Below are 23,798 nucleotides of genomic sequence, written 5' to 3'. Positions count from 1 at the left end.
GAAATAAAATCACAGACATAGAAAACAAACTTACGGTTACTGAAGGAGAAAGGGGGCACAGGGAAAGGGATAACTTAGGAGTCTGGGCCTAACATATACACACTATACATAAAATAGATAAACAAGGATCTACTGTATAGCACAGGGAACTATACCAATATCTTAAAATAACATACAATGGAAAAGAATTTGAAAAAGGACAGATAACTGAATCACTGCTGTCTACCTGAAACTTACACAACATTGTAAATTATACTTCAATTAAAAAAAAAATCCTGCACATTATTTTGTGTCTCTTGTCACACTTTTGAAGTTGTTTTAAATGGACTTTAAGTCTTTATACTATGCCATGAAGTGAACAACTGAGTACACTGAAACAACTTATATTTAAAATACATAAATGACTATACCTAAAACAAAAAACTTATCTACTTAAAGGTGTTTATTATGAGACACTGCAAAATAGATGAATAACACCTCCAGTCAATGTAACAGCTGTAACTGACTGAGTATATACTTTATTCCAAGTATCTTCCATTTATTTACTCCATGTATCGTCTCTAAACTTACCCACTCATCTGGCAAAGTAGGTTTTAATATCCCCAAATAACATGAGAGGCATCAGGGACTCCAGGAAGATAAATAACCAGCTTGAGGCCACAGGCTAACAAGTGGAAGAGCTAGGAGTCCACCCAGAATCTTTGGACCTGAGCTCAGTGCACCAGACAGGGAGTTAATGTTGACTTGCAGGCTAGGCAGACTTGCAACAGTTTTTAGTAATTTATTTTAAAAATAAGGAAAAATAAGGAGACGAAAGTAACCTTTTTAATAAAGCTAAATGATTCAATTTAAAGGTCTTTTATTCTGAGGTTCAGTTCTAATTATCTGAGTTAAAATACTGTTTTTAAAATGAAATGACAGTGACCATACACAGTGGTACAGGTTATTGTTGCTGTTTTTACTGACTATACTCAGCAGAACAAATAAACTGGCAATGCTATTGCAGCCTCCCAATTTGGGGGGAAATACTTCTTTTGAAATCCAAAAGCCTGGGAACTACTTTCTTAGACAATGATGACTCCCAAAATGCTACAGGACGTTACACACACACACACACACACACACACACACACACACACACCCTCTCAAGATTCCCTCGTTAACCTCTACTTTATTTTATTTGTATTAGGACACTTAAGGATTGTGAAATGAGGATAAAGTGAGTTTTAGCAATCAAAAGTCACAGGAGTTAAAACGCTGGATTCTGGTAGAGAACTTTCCTCAGGATTCTTTTCATCAGCTAATTTTTTTCATCTTTTATCTTCAATGCCACTCACTCAAACCTAGGCTCAAACTTTTTTTTCCTAAAATAGTACAGTTTTTACTATTACTGCAAAATGGCAATCAATACTTAAGTCAAATAGAACTACTACTTGAGGTCTCCAATAATACGCTTTCATTTAAAGCCTTTTTTCACTTTGACAAAATGAAAAACTTTAATGATGGTTAGTCTACCTACTTCCAAAAGGAAATTGGTCTATAAGTCAGATTCAAGTCACTTTAATTTCCAAATTTCTGTATCTCTGTTAAATATATATGTATATACATATATGTATGTAAACACATGTAAACATATGCATATATATTGCTTTGCAAGTAGTTCATAAACATGTTGATCAAACGATAAACTTCTTGAATTACTGTGTACATGGCAAATAAGTTATTTATTACTCCTATTAGCATGTCTTATTTCTTATCTCCTTTAGTGAGCATCAGATTTAAAATATTTTATGTAACCAACTACACAATTAAACATTAGTTTCAGTCACAACATACTAAATTCACACTCATAACTATAAAGAGGTCCAGATATTTTCAATCTTACATATACACTTTTAATATCACTTGATGTTATTTATATTATTTTACGGTGCTTTATAAAAAAGCAGAGCACAAAAACCTGGATCTTGCAGGATAAATAACTGAAAATATTTATCATCTATATTTATTACATAGTTCAAAAACACTCATTTTTACAGGAAAGCCAATTTTAAGAACTTGAACAGTCTGGATAACATAAAACACTGTTCCCATGTCCAAACGTTAAAAGGTCTAGTTAAATTTATTACAGACTACAATGTTTCCAAAAGCTAAAACTACAATAATTCTGCCTAAATTACATATTAATCTAGTATCAAAAGTTATTTTTATTTCTTCTTTTTTCAAATACCCAAAACATACTACTCCATAGTCTTTTCATTATATATTTATTCAACTAAATTTGGGTGCAAGGTATTTTAAGTATAAAAGTTCTTTCCAACAGACAGTGAAAATAACAAAAATGTCTGCATAAAATACACTCAATGGTTTTCAAAGGGCATCTGAGTCTATTAAGTCTATTAACTTGGTTCAAAATACCCAACAACAAATGTGAGCTTTCTGTCACACTGACATATTTTAACTGTTAACTGCTAACTACATTTTAAACATATTATGTTTAATGTAGCAAAAATGATGACTATTTTCCCACTGAAAAGCTACAGGATTTTGGTTTGAGGGCAAATGAGAAAGAGTACCTGGTCCACCAAGAAGGCTGTCTTAAGTGGAAAAGATCCTAAGTTTGTAAATAGTAACAAAACAAACTCCAATGCTAGGGTGTTCATGTAATCACCAACACGTAGGTCAAAATAAACTAGTGAGCTATACATTAATGTCTACCTAGTAATTTACAGATCAACAGGAGAGGAAGAAATGGCTCAAATGTGACTACTCAAATTCGAAATATCAAGCATAGTATGTCTCTATTAAAACTGTAACCTATCAATCATGAAATAATTTTTCACTTTTGCTACTTTTTAAAAATGAACTCTCAATTTAAAAAGGAGCAGCCACTTTCAGGATGTAAATTCTTTCCTTCAAAGTAACCTGCCTAAGAAAATCTAATGCGGAAAACAAAATGTAACAGATAAATCAACTGCAACATTAAAAAAAAAAACTTAACTTTTATCAGTAAAACAAATCAACCCTCCAGTTTAGCAATGCGTGTGTTTTTAATCTTCGGTAGGTTACTCCATTATACTAATCAACAACGTTTAAAAGTCACCCTAATGCCCCAAACATCATCGCTCCACATGACATACACATTTAACTCAAATTAAGCTTAGGCTAGACCCAAACTCAAGCCGTTTCTCCCTTCGGGCACACTGAAATATATGAGAAGGAATCCAGGAAATCAGATATGTGAAGTGCCGGTATCTTCTTCCAGAGTAGGGTTAAATTCGTGTTTGCCCGCAAATGTCACCGTCTCAAGAAGTCTGCAAATTCTCATTAGCGCTACAGAGTACAAAGAGGCCTGACCACGGAAACACCTGTCCTAGCACAGGGAAGGCAGTGGGAAATGCAACTCCAGAGCCCACGCCGGCCGCACAGTCTCGGGCTGCAGCAGTGATCCCGGGCGAGGGGTGGACACTGACCTCACAGCTCCTTCGGGCAGGGTCCCACACCCCCGACCCGCCTCCCCGGGCGAGAATCGGGAAATCTGTCAAGCCTGCCGGGACCCAACCTCCGTGAACCCCGATCTCCTTCCCAGCCCGCCCCAGCCTGCCCAACTGCTCCCGGTCAGCTCCGGCCTCCCGGCTGCACTCTGCCACCTCATCCCTCCTCGCCGGGCTCGCGGCCCCGCTACCTCCGCCCCGGCGGCCTGGACTCGGGCCGGCCCCCGGGCAGCCGCCCCCCGGCCCCAGCCGAGGCCCCCGGCCAGGCTCGCAGCGCCGTCGGTCCCTCCGCGGCCCGGTCCCCGCCGCCCCCCAGGCCCGAGCTCCCGCCGCGCGCTCCCCACCCCCAGCCTCCGCCCTCGCCCCGCTCGGCCGCTCCCGGCCCGCTCCCCCTAGCCAGACTACCTGGAGGCGAGGGCGGCAGAGCACTTCACCCAGGGCCCCAGGTCGCAGAGGGCCCGGTGCTCGGGGTCCCGTTCCTTCTCCCGCTCCACGTGGTAGGCGTAGATGGAGAGCAGGATCCCGGCGGCGCACACTGCATACCGGGCCACCCGCTCCCAACGCGGCACCGACACTCTCAGCAGGACGGGCGCCGCCATCTTCCCCCCTCCGCCGCCGCCGCCTCCTTCGCCGCCGCCGCCGCCTCCCTCCGCCTCCACCTCAGCCGCCGCCGCCCGTCGGGGCCCGACCCAGCCGCCGCCGCTACCGCCACCGCCTCCGCCGCCGCCGCCACCGCCACCGCCGCCGCCGCGCCCCATTGGCTCGACCGCCTCCTCCGGGCCCCGCCCCTACAGGCGCGCGGCCCAACCGCCCCGAAAGGAGAGAGTCGGGCCGGGCGAGGAAGGCGCGCGCGGGCGCGGAGGGAGGGGGCGGAGCGCGCAACCGACCGGGAGGCCGGGCCAGCAGGCGGAGCCAGAGGCGGCGCGGCGCGTGCGGCGGGCGGGGCCGAGGGAAGGGGCGGGGCCAGGGAGGGAAGGGCGGGGCCAGGGAGGGAAGGGCGGGGCTCAGGAAGGGGCGGGGCGGGTGGCGCGGGAGGGCCCTAGAGAACCGGGTGCAATGAATACATTTCAAAGATACCACCATGTGTGGCTGGATAAGCCCTTGGCTCCTCCCCCTGGGGAGTGGTAATCAATTGTCACCCTTTTCCCCTTTTTGGTCATTATCACTTGATATTTTCTGACTCAATCCAAATTAACCTTGGCCAATGCCCAGGGCTCCAGAGCGTTACCTGTTCTGCACCATCACCACCACCTCCAGGAACCTCATGTTCAACAAGTGCAAACTTAACTATTTAAAAAAAAATTATTTCTGAATGCCTTGATTCCCTGTATGCTGAATTTGAGATGGCTTAACATAATTTACGTAATATAGAAAAATATAAAAATGAACTAGAAAATTCAGGACGAAGAAAAAGACAAATCAAAATAAAAGGAAAGACCAGGAGTAAGAACACAGGCCCTAGGATTTTGCATCATTATTAATACTGAATCATAAATTTATCTTTGAGCTGGTGGCCGAAACTAAGAGGAAAATACATGTATGTTATTCTCACTGTCTCTAAGAAGAAAGAAACACACTATTCCTGGCAATTGCTAGCTTTTTCCTGGTTGCAGCTGTCAAAGAGATTTCAGAAGTTTTATATAGTGATTTTGAACAATCGATGTCCTTGTATTAGTTACATATCATTGGGTAGCAAGTTACCCCAAGCTTAGCAGCTTAAAACAAAAAAAGCTCTTATTTTCTCACTGTTCCTGTGGGTCAGGAATCTGGGGTCTGTTTAGCTGGGTCCTCTGGCTCAGGATCTCTCACAAGGATGCAGTCAAGATGTTGTAGGCATCTCAGGGCTGAAGAATCCTCTTTCAAGTTCCGTCACATGGCTGTTGGCAGGCCGTAGGTCTTCTGTAGCTGTTGGCTAGATCCATCAATTCCTGGCCACTTGCACCTCTCCATAAGAGGCTGCTAGCTTCCCTTAGCACAAGGAATAAGAGAAAGAAAGGGAAATGGAAGTCACAGTCCTTTTTGTAACTTAATCTCAGAAGAGACAACCCATCACTTTTATACACTCTATTACTCAGAAGCTAGTCCACAACCTAAGTATCCATGAATGGATGAAGGGATAAAGAAAATGTGATATGCACAGACAATGGAATATTATTCAGCCATAAAAAGAAGGAAATCCTACCAATTGAGACAACATGGACAAACCTTGAGGGCATTATGCTAAGAGAACTCCATACTGTTCTCCACAGTTGCACCAATTTACTTTTCCACCAACAGTGCAGAAAGATTTTTGAAACTGGATTTAAGGGATGAGAGGCCATTCGCTTTTCTGGTAGGAGAAAACAAAGATGCAAATGGAGGAACTATGGGGGCCACTTTTCCTTCTGTAGGCAAAAAAAAACTGGCTGGAGAGAACAAAATTAACACACAGAGGTGGGAAGTGGACAGAGTCTTGATAGGGTTTGAATCCCTGTCCTGGTGAACTGGGTTGGTGTCACCAGAGTCCTGATTATTACAGTAGAGGTGGGAAAGCCTCCCAGGAGAAAGAGATATCTAAACCATGGGTAAGTAGGAGTTTAAAAGTGAGAGATAGTAGAATGTGTATTAGGAATTCAGTCTCTTCAATTGTTCAGCAAAAACACCTGTAGGAGGCAGAAGAGGCAAGCCACACTGTGGGAGAAGATACTTGCATACACGTATTGACAAGGAATTTGCATCCAGAGTGTATCAAGACCTTCTATAAACCAGTAAGAAAAAGATGACCTATTTTTAAAAGTGGGGAAAAGGCTTAAATAGGCACTTCATAAAAACATTGAAATGGTCAATAAGTATATGAATGGTGCTAAAATGTCAAAAATGTAAAGCACCGACATTGCCAAGGGTTGGTGAGGGTGAGGAGTACCAGGAACCCTCATACTTCGCTAATGGGAGCTTAAGTTGGTACAACCACTTTGGAAAACTGTTTGGTAGTGTGGTGGCCCTGTTGGTTCACCACTTGATCTCCCTTTGAGTGCTGCAAATAGGCTAATTGGCCAATAGCTTCCAGCAGCCACAGCTTTGGATCCACCACAGCATTCATGCTGAGGCCATGCTCTCCCCAGGGTCTCCCAGCCAATGTGGGTGTATGGCAGGGGTACTAGATGAGGGCCACTCCTGCCTTGCTAATGGCCCCTTGGAAAGGTCAGTCTTTACTCTGGGCTCCCTGTCAGCCTATGTGAGACTGCAGTGTTTGCACAGTGGTCAGATCTGCGTTGTGATCTGGAGGCTCTCCGTGCCTGCCCTTGCTCCCTCTCTCCTTTATCCTTCACAGGCATTGCCCGCCATAAATCTCTTGCACGTCTGATTCCACCTTGGCATCTGCTTCCTGGAGGACCTATATTGACAGAGGCAGTATTTACCAATACTGTCTGACTCTAATTCTACTCCTGGGTGTATTCCCAATAGACATTAGTGCAGATAGCCACCAAAAGACATTTACAGAATGTTTATAGCAGTGTAAGTTACTGCAAGGATACAACAAGACCCTTCAGGTGTGTCAGGAGCTGGCTAGAAATATTTCTATGGCAGAGTCTCTGAAAGCCCAGGTATCCCAGTTTCCTTCAGGAAAACCCCACTCAAAGTGAATATCGTATTGAGGGGGGAAGGATGTGGATAATGGATTTTGATACCATTTCATTATTGCCAGTACAGAGGAAGTGCTCTTTTTTAAATACTGGATGAGGAGTGGACCAGTAAACATCTTATGGGCACAGATGACCTGCTGACCCACTAGGCAAAGAAGCCATCCACTGAGCACACATCTACATGCCAGGCACTGTGTCAGCCTCTTGATATGTTATATTTAAACTTCCTAAGATTTGTACAAGGTAGGTATCAGTATCCCCAGTTTCCATGGGAGAAAAGTAAGTCTCAGGGGGTTAAGTAACTGGCCCAATTACTGTAAGAGCTGGAGCTTCAATGAGTCCCCAGACCTCCCTGATTCAAGTGCTCCCCATCTTCTACCAGCCCATGCGGCTTCCCTCTGAGAAACCATCTCTCAATTTGACATGGATGCTCTGTTTGTTACCAGGTGAATAAACCACCAACCTTCCCCTTCCACTCTCCTCCATCCATGTAATCAAGTTCCAAGGTCTTTCCCTGTTTCTGCCTCAGGATAAAAACCAATAAATCCCTGTGGTCTGCAGTAGACTGGACCCAGGGTTAAATGCTGAAGTCTGCTGAAAATCCATCCACACATTGCCATCCTACACACTACCCCAGGGCAGCTTGAGGTCCCTGTGATATGTCTCCATTGATGTCCTTTCCTCCTAAGAGTCACAAACCCCAGCATGGCCACCCTGGCCACTAGCCTAAACTTGGTCCCTGAGCACCAGTAGGAACCCTGAAGCCCATGATTCCCCCAACCAGGCCTCATGTCCCTGTCATCCTGTTCTAAGTTCTTTACCTCTATTGAAGCCTGGCAACAACTTCTGGCATTATTGTTTTCTATGTTTTACAGATAAGAAAACTGAGACTCAGAAAGGCTAAGTAACCTGCCGAAAATCACATAGCTAATAAGTTGCAGAATTGGGATTCAAGCTCCCCCAGGCTACCTCCCTGATCGATGCCCTTACCTCCTGCACTATGAGCTAATACACATAGAGAATTTGGAGTTCTTTTTCCTTAGAATTTACCACCACATAATGTATTATATTTTTTAAAAAATCTTTTATGTCTGTCTTTCCTACTAGAATATAAGCCCCACAAAGGCAGACAGAGAATTTTGTCTGCTTTGCTAACTACTGCATCAGCATCTAGAACAGGGCCTGACCACAGAGTAGGTACCCAGGAAGTACATTTTGAATGAACGAATGAACGAGCACTGAAAAAAGTGTTAGCTATTAGTCCCTGTACAAACAACAGGCCCACAGCAAACAGCTTTTCCCAAATAAAAGAGCTCTCCTTGAAGAGATTACTTTTTTCACCACCCCAGAACAAAAGGCAAAAACTCAAGAAAGGCTTTACAACGGCATTTGACCTCTCTGCCTTCACCATGCCTCTTTCAAGTCCTCTGCTCTCCTGAGGATGCTGGTGTCCATGTGGATGGTTATGCAACTCCCCTGACACATTGTCCCATATCTTTCTCAATTCTGATGACCTTTGTTCCATTCTACTTCAGCACCCACAGGAGTTGCCCTAGTGATCCTTTTGAGTGGTCAGATTTCTGAAATCTTAAACGCCAATATTCTGCTCTTTGTTCTTCCCTTCTGTAGCAAATTGCATTTTCCAAGATGGCGGCAACAAGATCTCCCATCCTACATGCTCTTCTTCCTTGTGGTGTTGGCCCTGCTCCCATCAAGAGGTTGAGTCTATGTTCATTCTCCTTAAATCTGAGTCTGTGACTGTGGCAGAGATGATGCTCTGTTCCTTCTGAGGCCATGTCATAAAAGGTGACACCACTTCTCTTGGGACGCTTGCTTTTTGGACCCAGCTAACTGCTGTGAGGATGCCCAGGCCACATGGAGAGGGTGCATTTAGATCTTCTAGCCAACAGCCCCAGGTCTCAACTGACAGCCAACATCAGTCACTACACATGGGACGAAAGAAGGCTTTAAAATAACTCCAGCCCCAGCCACGGCAATAGCATCAAAGACCCAAGTACAAACCACCAAGCTGAATACAGTCAACTCCCAGAATCATGAAAAAAAAATTGTTGTTTTAAGCCTCCAAAATTTGGGGGTTATGCATATGAAGCAAGAGTAACTGAAACACCCTTTTCTCCTAGCTCTCTGATTCTCTCACTCACCAAATCTAGTGTCTCCCTAGAGATGAGACCTGCTGTGCCCTAATCAATGTTTTCCCCATAGTCCTAGCAAAAACAGGTGGGGGCACCTCCCTGCTTTTCATGGCTATTTTGAAACCATTTTTCATCCTGCTTGGTTAACCTAAATGTCTCTGTATTCTCCTGCATTCTATTACCTTCAATACTCAATCTGTGTGACTTCAGCAAGCCCTGACTTCAGGGGGTTCCCTCCCTAAGGATTTCTGAGATTATTCAAGGAGTTTCACATGCCACTGGTAAAGAGATGAGTTCATTTGCCACGGTCCACACTCAGCCAGCAGTGAGCCAAAAAGAAGCTGCACCTGGATCTCTGTGCATGCCACGCTTTTTCTTCTTGCACAGGTTTTCCTCAGTACATGAGGATGAGAACACTTTTGAGCTAACCAACATGCATGCTTTCTGTTTAAGGGAAAGCATAATAAATAAACCCCTGTCAAGTAACTGAATTCCTAGTGGGACTGAAACCAAGTCCCCCTAAAACCAAGTTCCCTTACTGAGTTTATGATTAATCTCTCTATCCAAAACTTTCTTCCTTTTCTTGTCCCCTCTGACCTGAATCCTGTGCTAACTAAACACTCATCAGAGTCAGATGACTAGAACTGCTGTTGTTAATAACATCATGAATGTGCTAAAATTGCTATTATAGTTATCATCATTAATGGATAAACTCAGGTTGTTTCTCCAGAGAAAGATGAACAGGCCCCCAAGCCATGGACCACTTGGCCAGAGAACTGTAAACCAGAGACATTCTGACTCTCAAAACTACAGTTAAGAAATGTCCTGACACAACATTGTAAAATGACTATAATGCAATAAAAAAATGTTAAAAAAAAAAAGAAATGTCACAGAAAATTGTTGGAGTCACTACGGAAAACAGTATGAAGGTTCCTTAAAAAACTAAAAATAGAGTTACCATATGATCTAGCAATCCCAGTCCTGGGCATATATTCAGAAAAGATGAAAACTGTAATTCAAAAAGATATATGCACACCAGTGTTTATAGCAGCACTATTTACAATAGCCAAAACATGGAAACAACCCAAGTGCCCATCAACAGATGATTGGTTTAAGAAGATGTGGTATATATAGATACACAATGGAATATTACTCAGCTATAAAAAAGAATGAAATATTGCCATTTGCAGCAACATGGGTAGACCTAGAGGATATCATACTAAGTGAAGTAAGTCAGACAAAGAAAAATACTATATGATATCACTTGTATGTGGAATCTAAAAAGTAATAAAAATGAATCTATATAAAACAGAAACAGACTCAAAGATACAGAAAAAAACTTATGGTTACCAAAGAGGAAAGGGAGAAGAGGGATAAATTAGGAGTATGGGATTAAGAGATACAGATTTCTATATATAAAAAATAGATAAGCAACAAGGAATTACTGTATAGCACAGGGAATTATAGTCAATATCTTGTAATGACCTATAATGTGAAATAATCTAAAAATACATGCATAACTGAATCACTTTGCTGTACATTTGAAACTAACACAATATTATAAATCAGCCATACTTCATTTTTTTAAAATGTCACAGAAATGTCACAAGATGATGATTAATCCCAGCCTCTCTGTTCTTCCCCTTTAAAAAAATCCCCCAACTCAAAGACCAGGTTGGAGTGGCTCTGAGGCTTATCTCCCTCTCCCTTGCTTGGCATCTGCAGTAAATCCTTACTTTGCTATAAACTCCCGCTGTCAGAGCTTGGCTCTCTGTGCTGCGGGCATATGAACCCTCTGCTTGGTTTCACGATCAGGTATTAAGAGCAGTTGTCTTCAAATATAACTGCTATGAATATCATTTTCTTTATTTTAAAACTTCCTAGTAGGGGAATAGCTCAGTTGTAGAGCGCATGTTTAGCATGCCCAAGGTCCTGGGTTCAATCCCCAGTACCTCCATTAAAAAATAAATAAAATAAAACTTCCAAATCAGAGGCTTCCTAAGATATTCTATGACCTCCTCAACAATTCACAGGAAGCCCAAGAATAAATTATTCAAAAATAATTAACGAAAGGCTTTACCTTCTCTCATAATTTAGTGGGTGATCTTTTCTTGCTGGTATAGAAAATATCTTTTAGATGAGGCCTCTGTATGTTAGGAAGAAGACTTCTGGCAATCTTTTGGCCATGAGTCACACATAGCACAAGGTAAACCTCTTTTATATAAGAAATACATTTCACAAAAGCATATTGAATGAAGGTATATTTTTGAGCATCAGAGGAATCAATCTGGAATAAGGGCAGAGACACAGTATTAGGTGGGTTAAGAGCATGGGTTGGATTCACAGCTCTACCTCTTTAAGCTGGGTGAGCCTCAAAAGGTACTTAACCTCCCTCTGCTTCAGTATCTTCATCTATACAATGGGGATAGCAACAGTACCTGCCTCAAAGGGTTTGAGGATGAAATATGTGGTTCTTGGGACAGAATAAGTGCCAATAAATGCTATTATCATCTTAACCCCATCTTTTTACTACCTCTATGAGTAAAAGAAAAATGAAGCATTCAATGCAATTAAATTCTTCCAGAAGCGATGGCTTAAAATAAACTGCTATTTGAAAACTAAAATTATCATATTGGGTAAATGCTATCCAAAATTTAACTCATCTATATTCCAATAACTCCAAGAAACACATCAATTTGGGTAGTTACTTAGAAGAACATTTAACAACTACTTTAAAGTGCAGATTCCTGGGCTTTACTTCTTACCTGGTTCCCATCAGAGAAGAGACTTGGGAATGTGTATTTTTGTCAAACCTTCTTGGTGATGCTTATAATCAGGAAAATTCAGATTGTAACATTGATTGAAGGGTTCATGAGGCCATGATGTTCCTGGGGAAGGTAATTAGTAAGCCCTACTTTGAATATGCTCCAGGTGAAATGATGTTGGCCATAGAGCAGCTGTTTTCAAATTCTAATGTGCTTAAGAATCACCTGGAGAGTTATTAAAAATTCAGATTCCTGGTCCTACCTCCAAGAGATTCAGATTCAGAAATCCGAGTGGCACTCATGAATCTACATTTGTTTAACCAGTCCCTCTTCTCCAGGATGGGTCTTCCAGAAGCACTTTCAACTCCTGTCATTCACTTGCTTGAGAGAAGCCAGATACATTTTTTAAAAGAAAAAAATCTGACTTTGCTGTGTAATTTGACTACCCTAGACCCCATCAACGTGTAGGTACAAACAAGGTTACGTTAAAATTATAACTGAATCTTGTGAATCTTGAACTGCCAGAAGATTATGCAAGAATCAGTTCCCCTCCCCAGGTATATCAGGAGATTTCAAAAAAAGTATCTTCATGTCTGCATGTGTTGCTTTTTATTCATCAGCCTGACAGTTCAAATCTCAGCTCTACCACTTACAAGCCATGGCCAAGTTCCTTGTTACTTATCTATTGCTGCATCACCAAACTTAGTGGCTTAAAACAGCAAGAACCATTTTATTATTTCTCAAGTTTCTGTGGGTTGAGAGTTTAAGAAGGGCTTGGGTGGCTCAGTGTCTCCTCCTGTTGTTGAAAACAGACAGTGGTTATTAGAACTGGAACAGGAGGAGGAAAGAGCAGCAGGGAGTGGCCAGGTATGTCTCACTCAGTTCATGTAGTTTCAGGACTTCTCCATGGGGTCATCCCATGTACATTAGTTTGAGCTTCCTCACAGCATGGCAGCCTTAGGCCACCGCCTCCATGGTGGCTCAGGGCTCCCAGATAGATATTCCAGAAAACAAGCTGAAAAGTGCAAGTCCTTTTCTGACCTAGCCTTGGAAATCACATCTCCCCATTTCTGCTGCATTCTCTAGGTCACAAGAGTTGGGAAGCCTGCCCAGATTCAAGCAGAGGGAAATAGATCCCACCTCTCCATGGCAGAAAGATCAAGGGCATGTTGCAGAATAACACGTCGGGTAGGAGATACTGTGGCAGACATCTTTGGAAGATTCAATCTGCCACATAACAACCTATCCAAGCTTAACGTCCTCATCTGTAAAAGGAGGGTAATAATAATCCCACCTGAGAGGGTGGTAGTGAGGACTAAGTGAATAAATATGGGAAAGCACCTAGTGTCTGGCATGCTCCATAAACACTAGCTTTTATTATCACCATTACCGTCATCAGTCTCATCAGTCTCTCACTGAACCAGGACTATGAAGTCACAGCCCCCTAGGGTCCTCAGAAGTGCGTCTCTGAGCCCAAGTACACCAGTGCCTCTGGCCTCTCTTTCCCTCGTCACTGTCACTCTCTGTGAATCTCCCACCACGGCTAGAGTTCCTGCTGGCTGAGCCAAGACCCTGCAGGTCCCCATAACTTCTCAGAGATGCCCGTGAGGGGACCCCACAAGGAGTGGCTGCAATCAATCCGCTGCTGCCACTGCCTCAGTGTCATTACTGCCACAATCTCAATCTCTGGCAGGCAGCCCAACCTTTCCACAGGGGAGTCACCTCCGAGCTGCCCTGCCCTCACATCCTGCGGTCGCCCCACTCCCGAGGGACAAATGCCTGTTGATTCCCCCAGCCACCAACGCCCACAAAAAGCAACTAAAACAAACAAATAAACAAACAGCTCCCTCCCTGGATACTCCCACTATACTCAGCTGTGGAGGCTGATGGATTGTTATAAAACTGTTTTCCAACTGATACACACAGTTGTTCTTCTCCCTGGAGCGAAAATACTCCCAGGAGGGATTCTGCCGTCAGAGCCAGTGTTGCTCCCTCTGCACGCCTGCTCCTCCCTCCTGACCCCGGCCCTGTTTAAACATCTGGCTACCACACCAGGTACCATTAGGAACATGGTAGATTCTACAGTCTGCTTCCTCTGGTCCTGACAGGTCCTTCTCACAAGTCCATATAATTCTAAATTGTGGACAGGGTTGAATTTGGTTTTTCCTCAGATCCCTCATATAAGTCAGTAGAGGCAATGGGATACCTGGGAGGAAGGGAGACATTTCAGCCCAGACGGTGAACACATTTAAGTCCCAGCTCCTGCCTGCCAGACACCCTGTCACACCTGCCACTTCCCTGTTCAGGAGGTGGTCGCATACTGGGGACAGAGTTTTCCTGACTTCCACCCACTGTGGTGGGAAAACCGTCACCTTGGACGGGTGAGACGGCCCCACCGGGAACGGATTTCAGTAGTGTTTTGGAGGAGGCGAGGAGCAGCATGAAGAGATCATCAGGGGTTGGGCTTAGCGCTGGGGAAACAGGGGCCACAGCTGGAGGCTAAAGTCATCCTCCGGGCGCTGGGGCCCACGCCATGAACTTTGGTGCACAAATGTCAGTGTCGCTCAGAGAAGGCTGGGGGACTCAGAGTAGCAAGGGTATGGGGGGATCTGGCCATCGGGTAGTTTTACAGACCACCCAATACCCTTTTAATAAATTCCTTTTCTTTTAAAATTAGCCAGAGTTGCTTGTGATGCTTGCCCATAGGGCCTTGACCAATACTGGCATTTTACGCATTTTTTAACTTCAGAAGTTTCAGAGCCCAGTGCCCTCAGCAGGGACACTTGCTGTGTCTATGATGCCGTTGGCCCAGAAGGCATAAGACCTGCGGGGGAAGGGGTGGGCATTAACCAAGGAGGCCAGAGCAGGGGGGATGAACATGGCGATGCCCTGGGGTAGCAAAACTGCCAGTTCTCAGTGGGACACCCTAGAAAACTCCCTCCAAGGGCAAGAGGAAGATCCTGTGACAGCAGGTGAGGGTGAGACCCAGAGACATTTGGGATGTTTATAACCAGTGACATGACATTCCATTTACCCACAGCCCTGGGAAACGTGTTAGTCCACAACAATCTCCACTGGACACCAGAGGACCTGTTGGCCAGGCCCTGGCCATAGACTGTAACCTCAAAATAGTGGTCACCAAGGGTTGTTGGAATGTCTGGGTCTGAGAGGAAAAGAAATCTGGAATTCATTGTTTAAGGTTTTAATTGAGATGTATCAACTTGGTTTAAAAAAAACCACTCTTTTAATGTCTACTTATAGCAGATGATTAAAGGAAGGTGGTATTAAGAGAGGAATGGAGGGTATAGCTCAGTGGTAGAATGTGTGCTTAGCATACACAAGGTCCTAGGTTCAATCCTCGATACCTCCATTAAATAAACAAACAAACAAACCTAATTACCTTCCCCTCCAAATAATAAAATAAAAATTCAAAAAAGAGGGGAAGAAAGAGGCAAAAATTAGAGAAAAGAAAAAGAAAGAGGGAAATTAGTTTACAGCTGAGATCACCTTCATACAACCCTGGAGAAGTGAGGTAGCAGCGTGAAATGTCCACGTCAGACGAGTCAGATGATTCAGGGTATGCTGGTGGCGTCCTCCTCATCCGAAGGGAGGCTTGAAGTTCATTTCTCAATGAAGGTACTTCAGGGTTAGGGATGCCCTGTCATATGGAGGGAGGAGTCCGGCATCTGGCAAGGAGTGGACCACTTAACCAGTCTTTGCCTCAGCCTTAGTGTCTTTGTAGGAAGAAGTAAAGGGAGGACTCAGGCACCTGTTCTGGAGAAAGAAACAGAAAAGGAATCTCAGAAATACCTCTAACAGCGCTATGGGACAGGAACCACAATAAGAACAAACTGAAGTATTTGAGTCCTAGTCCACCCAGAGTGGGAGAGGGCTGGCTGACAGTGAGGACCCTGAGCTTCTCCAGACAGTGAAGATGCAAAGGATCTTGCAGGGGTCACAGCTGCACACCCTGCCCCTGAATCTGCTCACACCAACAGCCCTCTGCACAGCCAGCCACTTAATCTTGTGCCAGCAACTGTGGCCACTGAAGCCTTCTTATTTCATGAGGATGAAAAAAGTGAAATGATTGTTTTTTGGAGGAAAGAATTTGTCTCTGAAATTTTCAGCAGAAGGGAACTTTTAAGATGACTGAGTACAACCTCTGATAGCAAATTTCAGTAAAATTGAATCCAAAAGCAAAACACTTGATACACCGCAAGGGGTTCTAGTTGATAAAATAGTGTTAAAAGAATGAAGGTTTTTTTTTAATTGTGAAGTAATCTTTTTTTTTTTTTTGGTCTGTCTTAGAATTAGCTCAATTTCTTTTTTTTTTAATATATAAACATTTTTTACAAATAAGGGTTCTTGACAGTCTTGGCTGCTGTATTGGTTGGTTATTTACTGCTGCATAATGACTTACCCCCAAACGTTAAACCTTTAGTGGCTTAAAACACAAACATTTATTATCCCACAGTTTCTCTCAGTCAGGAATGTAGGCTTCCAAGAATCCACAGCCTAGCTGTGTCCTCTGTCTCAGGGTTTCTCGCAAGAATGTGTCAAGGTTTCAGCCAAGGCTGCAATCTTATCTGAAGGTTTGACTGGAGAAGGAGCTGCTATAAAGCTCCCTCACTGGTTGGACTGGGAGCCTCAGTTCCCTGATGGCAGTTGCCCAGAGGCCAACCTCAGTTCCTTACGATCTAAGCCTCTCCAGATTGCAGGGTAACCCCTTCCCTCCATCAGGGTAAGTAAGCAGAGAGAGCAAGAGAGAGTGCCCGCAGAAGTGAGATGGAAGTCCCGGTCTTTTGTAACCTAATCATGGAAGTGATGCCCCATCATCTTTGCATATTCTATTCCTTAGAAACAAGTCATCAGGTCCAAACCACACTTAAGAGGACAGTATTATGCACGGGAGTGAACGCCAAGAGGCGGGATTACCAGGAGTCCTGTCAGAAGCTGCCTACCACAGATGGAGTCTAGAAGGTTAGGGAAGGGGTCAGAATCACAGGAATGCAGATCTTTGTGGTTGAAAAGAAAAGGCCCTGTAAATCCAGCCACCCACATGACGCCTGAATTCCTAATATAGCTTGCTGCCAAGTGGTTTTTCATTCTACATCTGCACAGTGACATGGTTAGAAATGGCATCCTAGTTATCCTGGGCAAGAAACCCTCTGCCTGCAGCATTCAACCTTGCCCACGTGGGTGCCCTATAACCTGTGAAAGTGGTAAGAAGGTCAGGAGATTCTATTCTCCTTAAACGATGGCTAACCGCTTTCATGAACGCTGAAAAGGAAATTGTAAATTAAGATTTGATCTCATTCTTAAAGTCATCTGGAATATGCAGAATGTTTCTGCAATTATTAGTCCATATATTTTGAGAGAAAAAAACACCAAAGATCTCTCTAAGCTGCTGGACAAATCAGTAAGTTTTAAAGAAAACAGCAGTGGGCATGTCTAGTACAACCAAACCAGACATCAAAGTCAGCAGTTAAACACTCCAGAACTGAGAAAATAAATGGATCCGTGAAAATAAATGGACAAAGGGAAGGCCCTAGTGCTTTTCTCCTTTGACACAAAGGTTATTTTTCATATGTAATTCTGAATTTGGCAGGACGTATGAACTGTGGCCCAGTGACTGGCAGACAGCATTTCAGAGTTCACAGCACGCTCTCTGAGAAACTGTCGTCATCACGGCTATGGCATCATGCTTGACCCCCACTTATCCACAAGGCCTGGCTCACATGACTGTTTATAAATGCCAACTCCTGTGTCAGAAGACATAAGATTGTAGAAGGTAATTGAAGTTATACAGAAGCAATGAAGCAGGGAAGGAAGGAAGGAAAGTGAAGGAGGAAGGAGGGAAGGAAGGTCCCTTCCTTCAAATACTACCCCCTCATTTTGGGTGATTACATGATTATAAGAACATAAAGCGCTACCTTAAGGACCACAACACTGTTTTGGGTGTGTGCTTATTGGAAAACAAATCTCATAAATTGACTCATAGAAATCCAGGATGGAAGGATCTTGGGAACTGCTGGTCTCATCCCTAATCTCAAAGATGAGGAACTTGGGTTCCAAAGAGGCTAAGTAACTCGCCAAGTAGACAGAGAAGAGCAACACTAAGATCAAACGTTCCCACAAGGGGTCCAATACGGAACAGCTGAAGCCAATGCAGTAGTGCCTCCTCCTAAAGGGACAACCAATTCCCCTTGCTTCTTGCAGCCCCTCCAGCAAGAGTATTTCTCAACTTTGTGTTTGTGCAAACTCGTGGGCAGTGCCAACTCCTGATCCAAGAGGCACTCCACTCTGTTTGCAATGGAGGGCAAAGGCTGGATAGTTTGGCCCCATTCCCAACTCCTTCAGATGCCTGAGATGCCAGAGAAAATGCATTTATTATCCCTAATTCTGTGAGTAGAGACCAGGCTCATCAAGGATGGAGTAAAAGTGGCTAGGCCAGCCTCAGGGACTGTGAGGTCCAGTCCTGGTCCGTCTGAGGTCTGCGCCGTCCAGGATGACTGCCCAGCACAAGAGCCAGCAGGTCCCTGGGGGTCCAACTCGGAGGCACCTACCAGTCCTGACTGTATTCTCCGAGCCAGGTGACCATGCCAAGTTATGTCCCCAGGGGACCTCCAGGGTGACCCCCAGCTCCGGGATGAGGCCAAAGTCAGTGCCTGCCCCATGCAGTGCTGAGGGCCTGGACTGTTCTCTGCTGCACTGCACACAGGCCAGGAGAGAAAGAGGACAACATCTATCCAGACCTGGCCAAGGATCGGTGGGGACAGTTTGGGGCCAGGCAGAGCCCCAGGGAGAAGCCAAAGCCCAGAGCAGGCAAGGCTCAAGCCAGATGCCTCCCTGGTGCAGGACCTTTGCTCCCCTGCTCTTTCTCTGCTCCAAGCACGATGCCTCACGTGTGCTGGATCCCACGTCTGCGCTGTCATAGGCCTTTCCTTCGGGCCTTGTGTTTTTCTACGCACTTTTCTCTGAAATGCACTCATTTCCTTAAAAAGAAGGAGGGGTAAAAGTTACTTGCTTCTTGAAACTCAAGTAAAACACAAGTATTCAAACCCCAGGAGAGCATCAACTGTTGCTACCCTGCAGAAGCCTTCACTGGCCAGCAGGCAGGGAAAGGGGTCAACCACCAAAGGTCTTTGATGTCACTGCTAGTGGAGATTGAAATAATTTGTCTACCTTTCTATACGTTTTCCCCCAGTCCAAATGAAACCTAACTTTTTAGTCCCAGATGCACAATAAAGAACACGGAAAGGCAGGACAACATGCTAAAAAGACCAGAGAGTCAAAGGAGGCCGGTTGTATCCAGAGGCGGTCAATGAATTTTGATGCTAAGAGATTAAGAAAGGAGAAAATGGAGGGCAGAGAGAGGGACATTTCAAAAGTTGAGCAGGTATTCTTTTGTTTATCAGAAATAGTGTTTATTGGACTCTCCATTAAAATATTGCCCATGGCAGTAAGATTAATATTTATTCCGTATGTTTCTCAGAATACCAAAAAAAAGGGAGTGGAGAGAAAGATGGGGGAGGAGGTTAGAAAGAGAAAGAGGGCTTGAGGGAGAACTGGGGGAATTCCCCCAGGAAGTTCGGGGCAGGTCCAAGTCCTGGCTTCCCTACTCTCCTCTCCAATTCTATATTTAGCACCAGAAAGGATTCCAAGCCCTATTTTGGCTTCTCTCTCATATTCGTAAATCCGCGCCTGTTCCTCAAGTATTTTGTTAGGGAGGAAAGCTGTGAGCTAGTATGATCTGCTCCCCCACCACCTCTGGAATTTTCCCCATGGAAATAGGACACGATAAAGTCCAGACAATGGAAGCATTCACTCCAGGGCCGCCCGGGATGCCTTTGTTCTGCTGAACCAGAATGAAGCTTAACTAAATATGCCCGGGAACAACTTAAAGTGGAAAATGGAAAATGATTTTCCACTCGGGGACAGAGTAAAGAGAGCTTCTAGGTCTAAGAAAATCCAATGCATTACAAAGGATCGTTTTCATTCTGGCCTAAGGAGATCACGGTTGAAGTAAGTTAGTAACAAGAAAAGTTTGAAAAAGGCGGCCACATGTTTTGCTTTCTTTAAAGTTGTACCTCCCCGCCACCACCAGCCGCCGCCACACACACAAACTTTATTGAGATATGATGGACGTATAAAAAACCATACATAGTTAATGCATACAATGCGATGTGTTTGGGGGTAAAAGTGTGTCCTTTTTTGGGCTGTATGGTAATTAGAATGCTTAAACATTTTAAACGTGCAGAAATGGTACCTGGATCATTTAAAAGGCAGTGCATGATAACACTAGAAGTGTCTAAATTTGGCTGTTCTGTAGAGAGTCCTATCTCTGATTAAAAGAGGGAGTATAAAAGATACCAACGGGGATGGAGGGCAGGGGTGTACAGCTGAGTGGTAGAACGGGTGCTTGGTGTGCACAGCATGCTCAAGGTGCTGGGTTCACTCCCCAGGACCTCCATTAAAAAATAATAATCAAATAAAAAAAATTTTTTAAAGACTCTAACTAGGAGCTATTACAGTGCTGTAGACCAGAAAAGACTGAAACAGTGATGATGAGGATAGCAGGGAAGAGGAGGCAGACAAGAGAGATGGTCCAGAGATATGACCAAATGGGACTCGGACAGCAAGTGGCTCTGGTCACAAGAGTGAAGGGAAAACCCAAGAAGGCTCCTGGGTCCCTGGGGTAGATGGCCAGGTATGGCCCATGTGCAGTGCCAGTCACTGAACTCGCAGATGAAAGAAGAGGAACACAGGCCATCGCGCAGCCAGTCAACACACTCTGACCAAGTGCCAAGTGCCGGCAGAGGGCTGTGTGTCTCCAGCCCCATGACAGACGTCTCACCCGCCCTGACTGCCTGTCTTTACAATTACAAAATGAAGCTTATTTTAAGAATCCAATAAAGTCACTGTGTTTAACAGCTGGTGTCGATATTCAGAAGTCCTCAGACAATGCACATTTAATGAATTTTGTAAGGAAACAAATTAGATAAAAGTAAGTGAACTTCATGAAACCAATAATTATGCCTTTGGGATATTTCATTTGGTAATCCTGTCTATACACTGTGCCACTTAACAAGCATGCTGGGAGAATAGTCCTGGGGTGGGGGGCAGGGGACCAGGGACGTGGGCAAGGAGCATAAGCCATGGTCACACACTCCTCCACTTGGCCACTGGTCTTGTCCAGTCCTTTCTATAATCCAATCATTTAAAAATAATTTCCCAAGTGTAAAATATCTGCTTCATTCAGTGACGGAATAGACACTCAGAGTTCAAGTTTACTAGAAGGAAAACAATTCAAATACCATTTGGGAACTTTCAAAAAAATACATAAATCAGAGAAACTGAAAAAAATTCAATCAGAGACATTAGTGGAAGTAAAACCAGTTTTAAAGGACCTAGTGTTTACACAGGCAAGTCGAATTGGCTTCTTGGTCTTTCTCTTCCCTGTTTCTTGGTCCCTTTCAAAGTGTGGGTTTCATTTTCAAATCCGGGAAAAGAGATGTTGGGGAATGTCATTATTTTGAAGCCCACCGCTGCTGAAAAGCTGTTTTGAGTCATAACTAAGACACACAGACTGGGAGGCAGCCTGTGACAATGATTTCTGTTTGAACAACACACGCTCCTGAACTCAGGGAGATTCCACTCAGTTTGCAATTGGATGGAGCAGATGTCTGCAGAGAGACAGGCCCCTGTCTCCAATATCGAGGGAATGAATTAAGATGTTGGTGATTTTGTAGCACAGGGAGCTATATTCAATATATTGTAGTAACCTATAATGAAAAAGAATATAAAAGGAATGTCTGTATGTATATGTATGACTGAGCTATTATGCTGTACACCAGAAATTGACACAAAATTGTAAACTGACTACAAGAAAAAATACATTTAAAATAAAATAAAATAATTTTAAAATAAATACAAATTAAAAAATTTTTTAATTAAAAAAATGTTGATTTTGAGGAGGCAACAGTTTGCCAAGAAACCTCCACAGCCTGGCACCACCAGGCCTTCACAGGCACTGAACATGAAGGTGAAAGGACCTGGGGCTGGGCCGTGTTTTCTCAGAGGCCCTGCTGAAAACTTGGCCTGGAATGAAGGTAGCCACTCATCAATTATCCTCCTCCCTCCCTTACCCCTCCTTGTCCAGTTTCTGGAATGTTCTTTGAAACAAATATCAGTTACTCCTCAGCTCACAACCCTCCAACAAGCTCCCACAGTTCTTAGAATAAAGACCAAAGACCTTATGAGGGTCTGGGAAGCCCCTTTTGACTGGCCCCGGTGACCCCCCGACCTTGTCTCCTGCCTTTCTGTCCTGGTCGGGCCACGCGGGCCTCCCCGCCATTCCTCAGACACAGCAGGCACACTCCCTGCTCAGGGACTTGGCACTGGCTGGGGACAGACAACTCGGATCTTCACGTGGCTCTGTCTCTCACTTCATTTGGGTCTTTGCTCAAGTCACCTCCTCGGACAGGAGGTGTCTTGACCTTTCCTGACCTTTCCATCTAAAACAGTCCCCCTAACATCGTCCCCCTCCATCCCCTTGCCCTGCTTTATTTTTCTTCAGAGATTTACCACATCCTAACATGACATTTTATCTTTAATGATTATTGTTTTTTTACTTCCACCTTCCGGGAGAAGAAATCTTGTGCTTGATGAATGAATGAATGAATGAATGAATGAAAAAAAAAAGGGGGGATGACAACCAAGAAACGGTTATTCTCTTTTAATTAGTCCAGATTCAATAATAGGGAATGCCATCAGACAGAACATTTCAATGCTAGCTAGGATTTCCATAAAAAGGCAGCAAATCACAAAATCTCCCTCCCTTGATACTCATTTATGTTAAAGACATTAATTATGCACCTACTATGTGTCAACTACTCTACTAGGTTCTAAGAAAGAACAAGATGAGGTTCCTGCCATGTGGAGCTTATGTTCTAATTTGGAGAGAAGGACATACAAATTATTTTTTAAATAAACAAATGATGAGCTAATTTTTGAATGTGGTATCTGCTCTGAGGGAATGAAGCTGGCTGCTGTGATGGGAAGGAGGATGAGGGAAGTCCATTTCAGACAGGGAAGAGCATCCACAAAGGTCCTGGGGAGAGAAAACACTTGGTGTTTACAGAAGCAGAGAAAGAAGCCCCTGTGGTTGGAGCACAATGAGCAAGAGGGAAAAGACAGAAGATGTTAGGCAGGGCCAGATCACATTAGGATTTAGTTTTGATTTTACTTTAAACTCAATTCTATTTAAAAAAAATTTTTTTGGTGGGGGGCGGTAATTAGGTTTACTTTATTAATTTATTCTAATGGAGTTACTGGGGATTGAACCCAGGACCCTGTGCATGCTGAGCATGTGCTGTACCACTGAGCTATACCCTCCCCCCATAAACTCAATTGTAAAACGTTAAGTGCTGTCAGGTGGGGGAGTCACATCATATCTACATTTGGAAATCAAGCTGTGCATCAGTTATCTATTACTGTGTAACAAACCACCCCAAGTAGTGGTGTAAAACAACAACATCACTCATTATTATTCTCACAATTCTGGGGGCCGACTGGACTCAACTAGGTGGTTCTTGCTCAAGGTCTCTTATGCAGTTGCCTTTAAACAGTGGCTGGACTGGAGTCATCTCAGGGTTTCCTTGCTCACATATCTAGTGGTTCATGGGAGGCTGTTGGCTGGGACCTCCACTGGGGCTGTCCAGTGCAACACCTACATGTAAACTCTCCATATGTCGGGCTTTC

General features: G+C 44.0%; 1 protein-coding gene and 1 long non-coding RNA gene across 2 annotated transcripts in view; both read right to left on the bottom strand.

The window, feature by feature from the left end:
* VKORC1L1 (vitamin K epoxide reductase complex subunit 1 like 1) overlaps window positions 1–4,240 on the bottom strand; it is a 49,533-nt gene extending 45,293 nt beyond the window's left edge. The window contains exon 1 of the mRNA XM_072943040.1: window positions 3,900–4,240. Within this exon, the coding sequence (XP_072799141.1) occupies window positions 3,900–4,093 (194 nt within the window). The 5' untranslated portion in view covers window positions 4,094–4,240. The remainder of the gene's footprint in view (window positions 1–3,899) is intronic.
* Window positions 4,241–5,017: 777 nt separating this feature from the next.
* The window catches only part of LOC140687116 (uncharacterized), a 52,298-nt gene continuing 33,517 nt past the window's right edge, over window positions 5,018–23,798 (bottom strand). The window contains exons 2-5 of the long non-coding RNA XR_012061225.1: window positions 15,543–15,809; window positions 12,036–12,158; window positions 11,351–11,557; window positions 5,018–5,462 (exon numbers count right to left, since the gene is read on the bottom strand). This is a non-coding gene — a long non-coding RNA (uncharacterized lncRNA). The remainder of the gene's footprint in view (window positions 5,463–11,350; window positions 11,558–12,035; window positions 12,159–15,542; window positions 15,810–23,798) is intronic.

Source organism: Vicugna pacos, chromosome 18 (genome assembly GCF_048564905.1).
Source record: "Vicugna pacos chromosome 18, VicPac4, whole genome shotgun sequence".
In the NCBI taxonomy this organism is placed as follows: Eukaryota; Metazoa; Chordata; class Mammalia; order Artiodactyla; family Camelidae; genus Vicugna; species Vicugna pacos.
The sequence above is the reverse complement of the archived record's forward strand: the minus strand, read 5'-3'. Positions and strand labels throughout refer to the sequence as shown.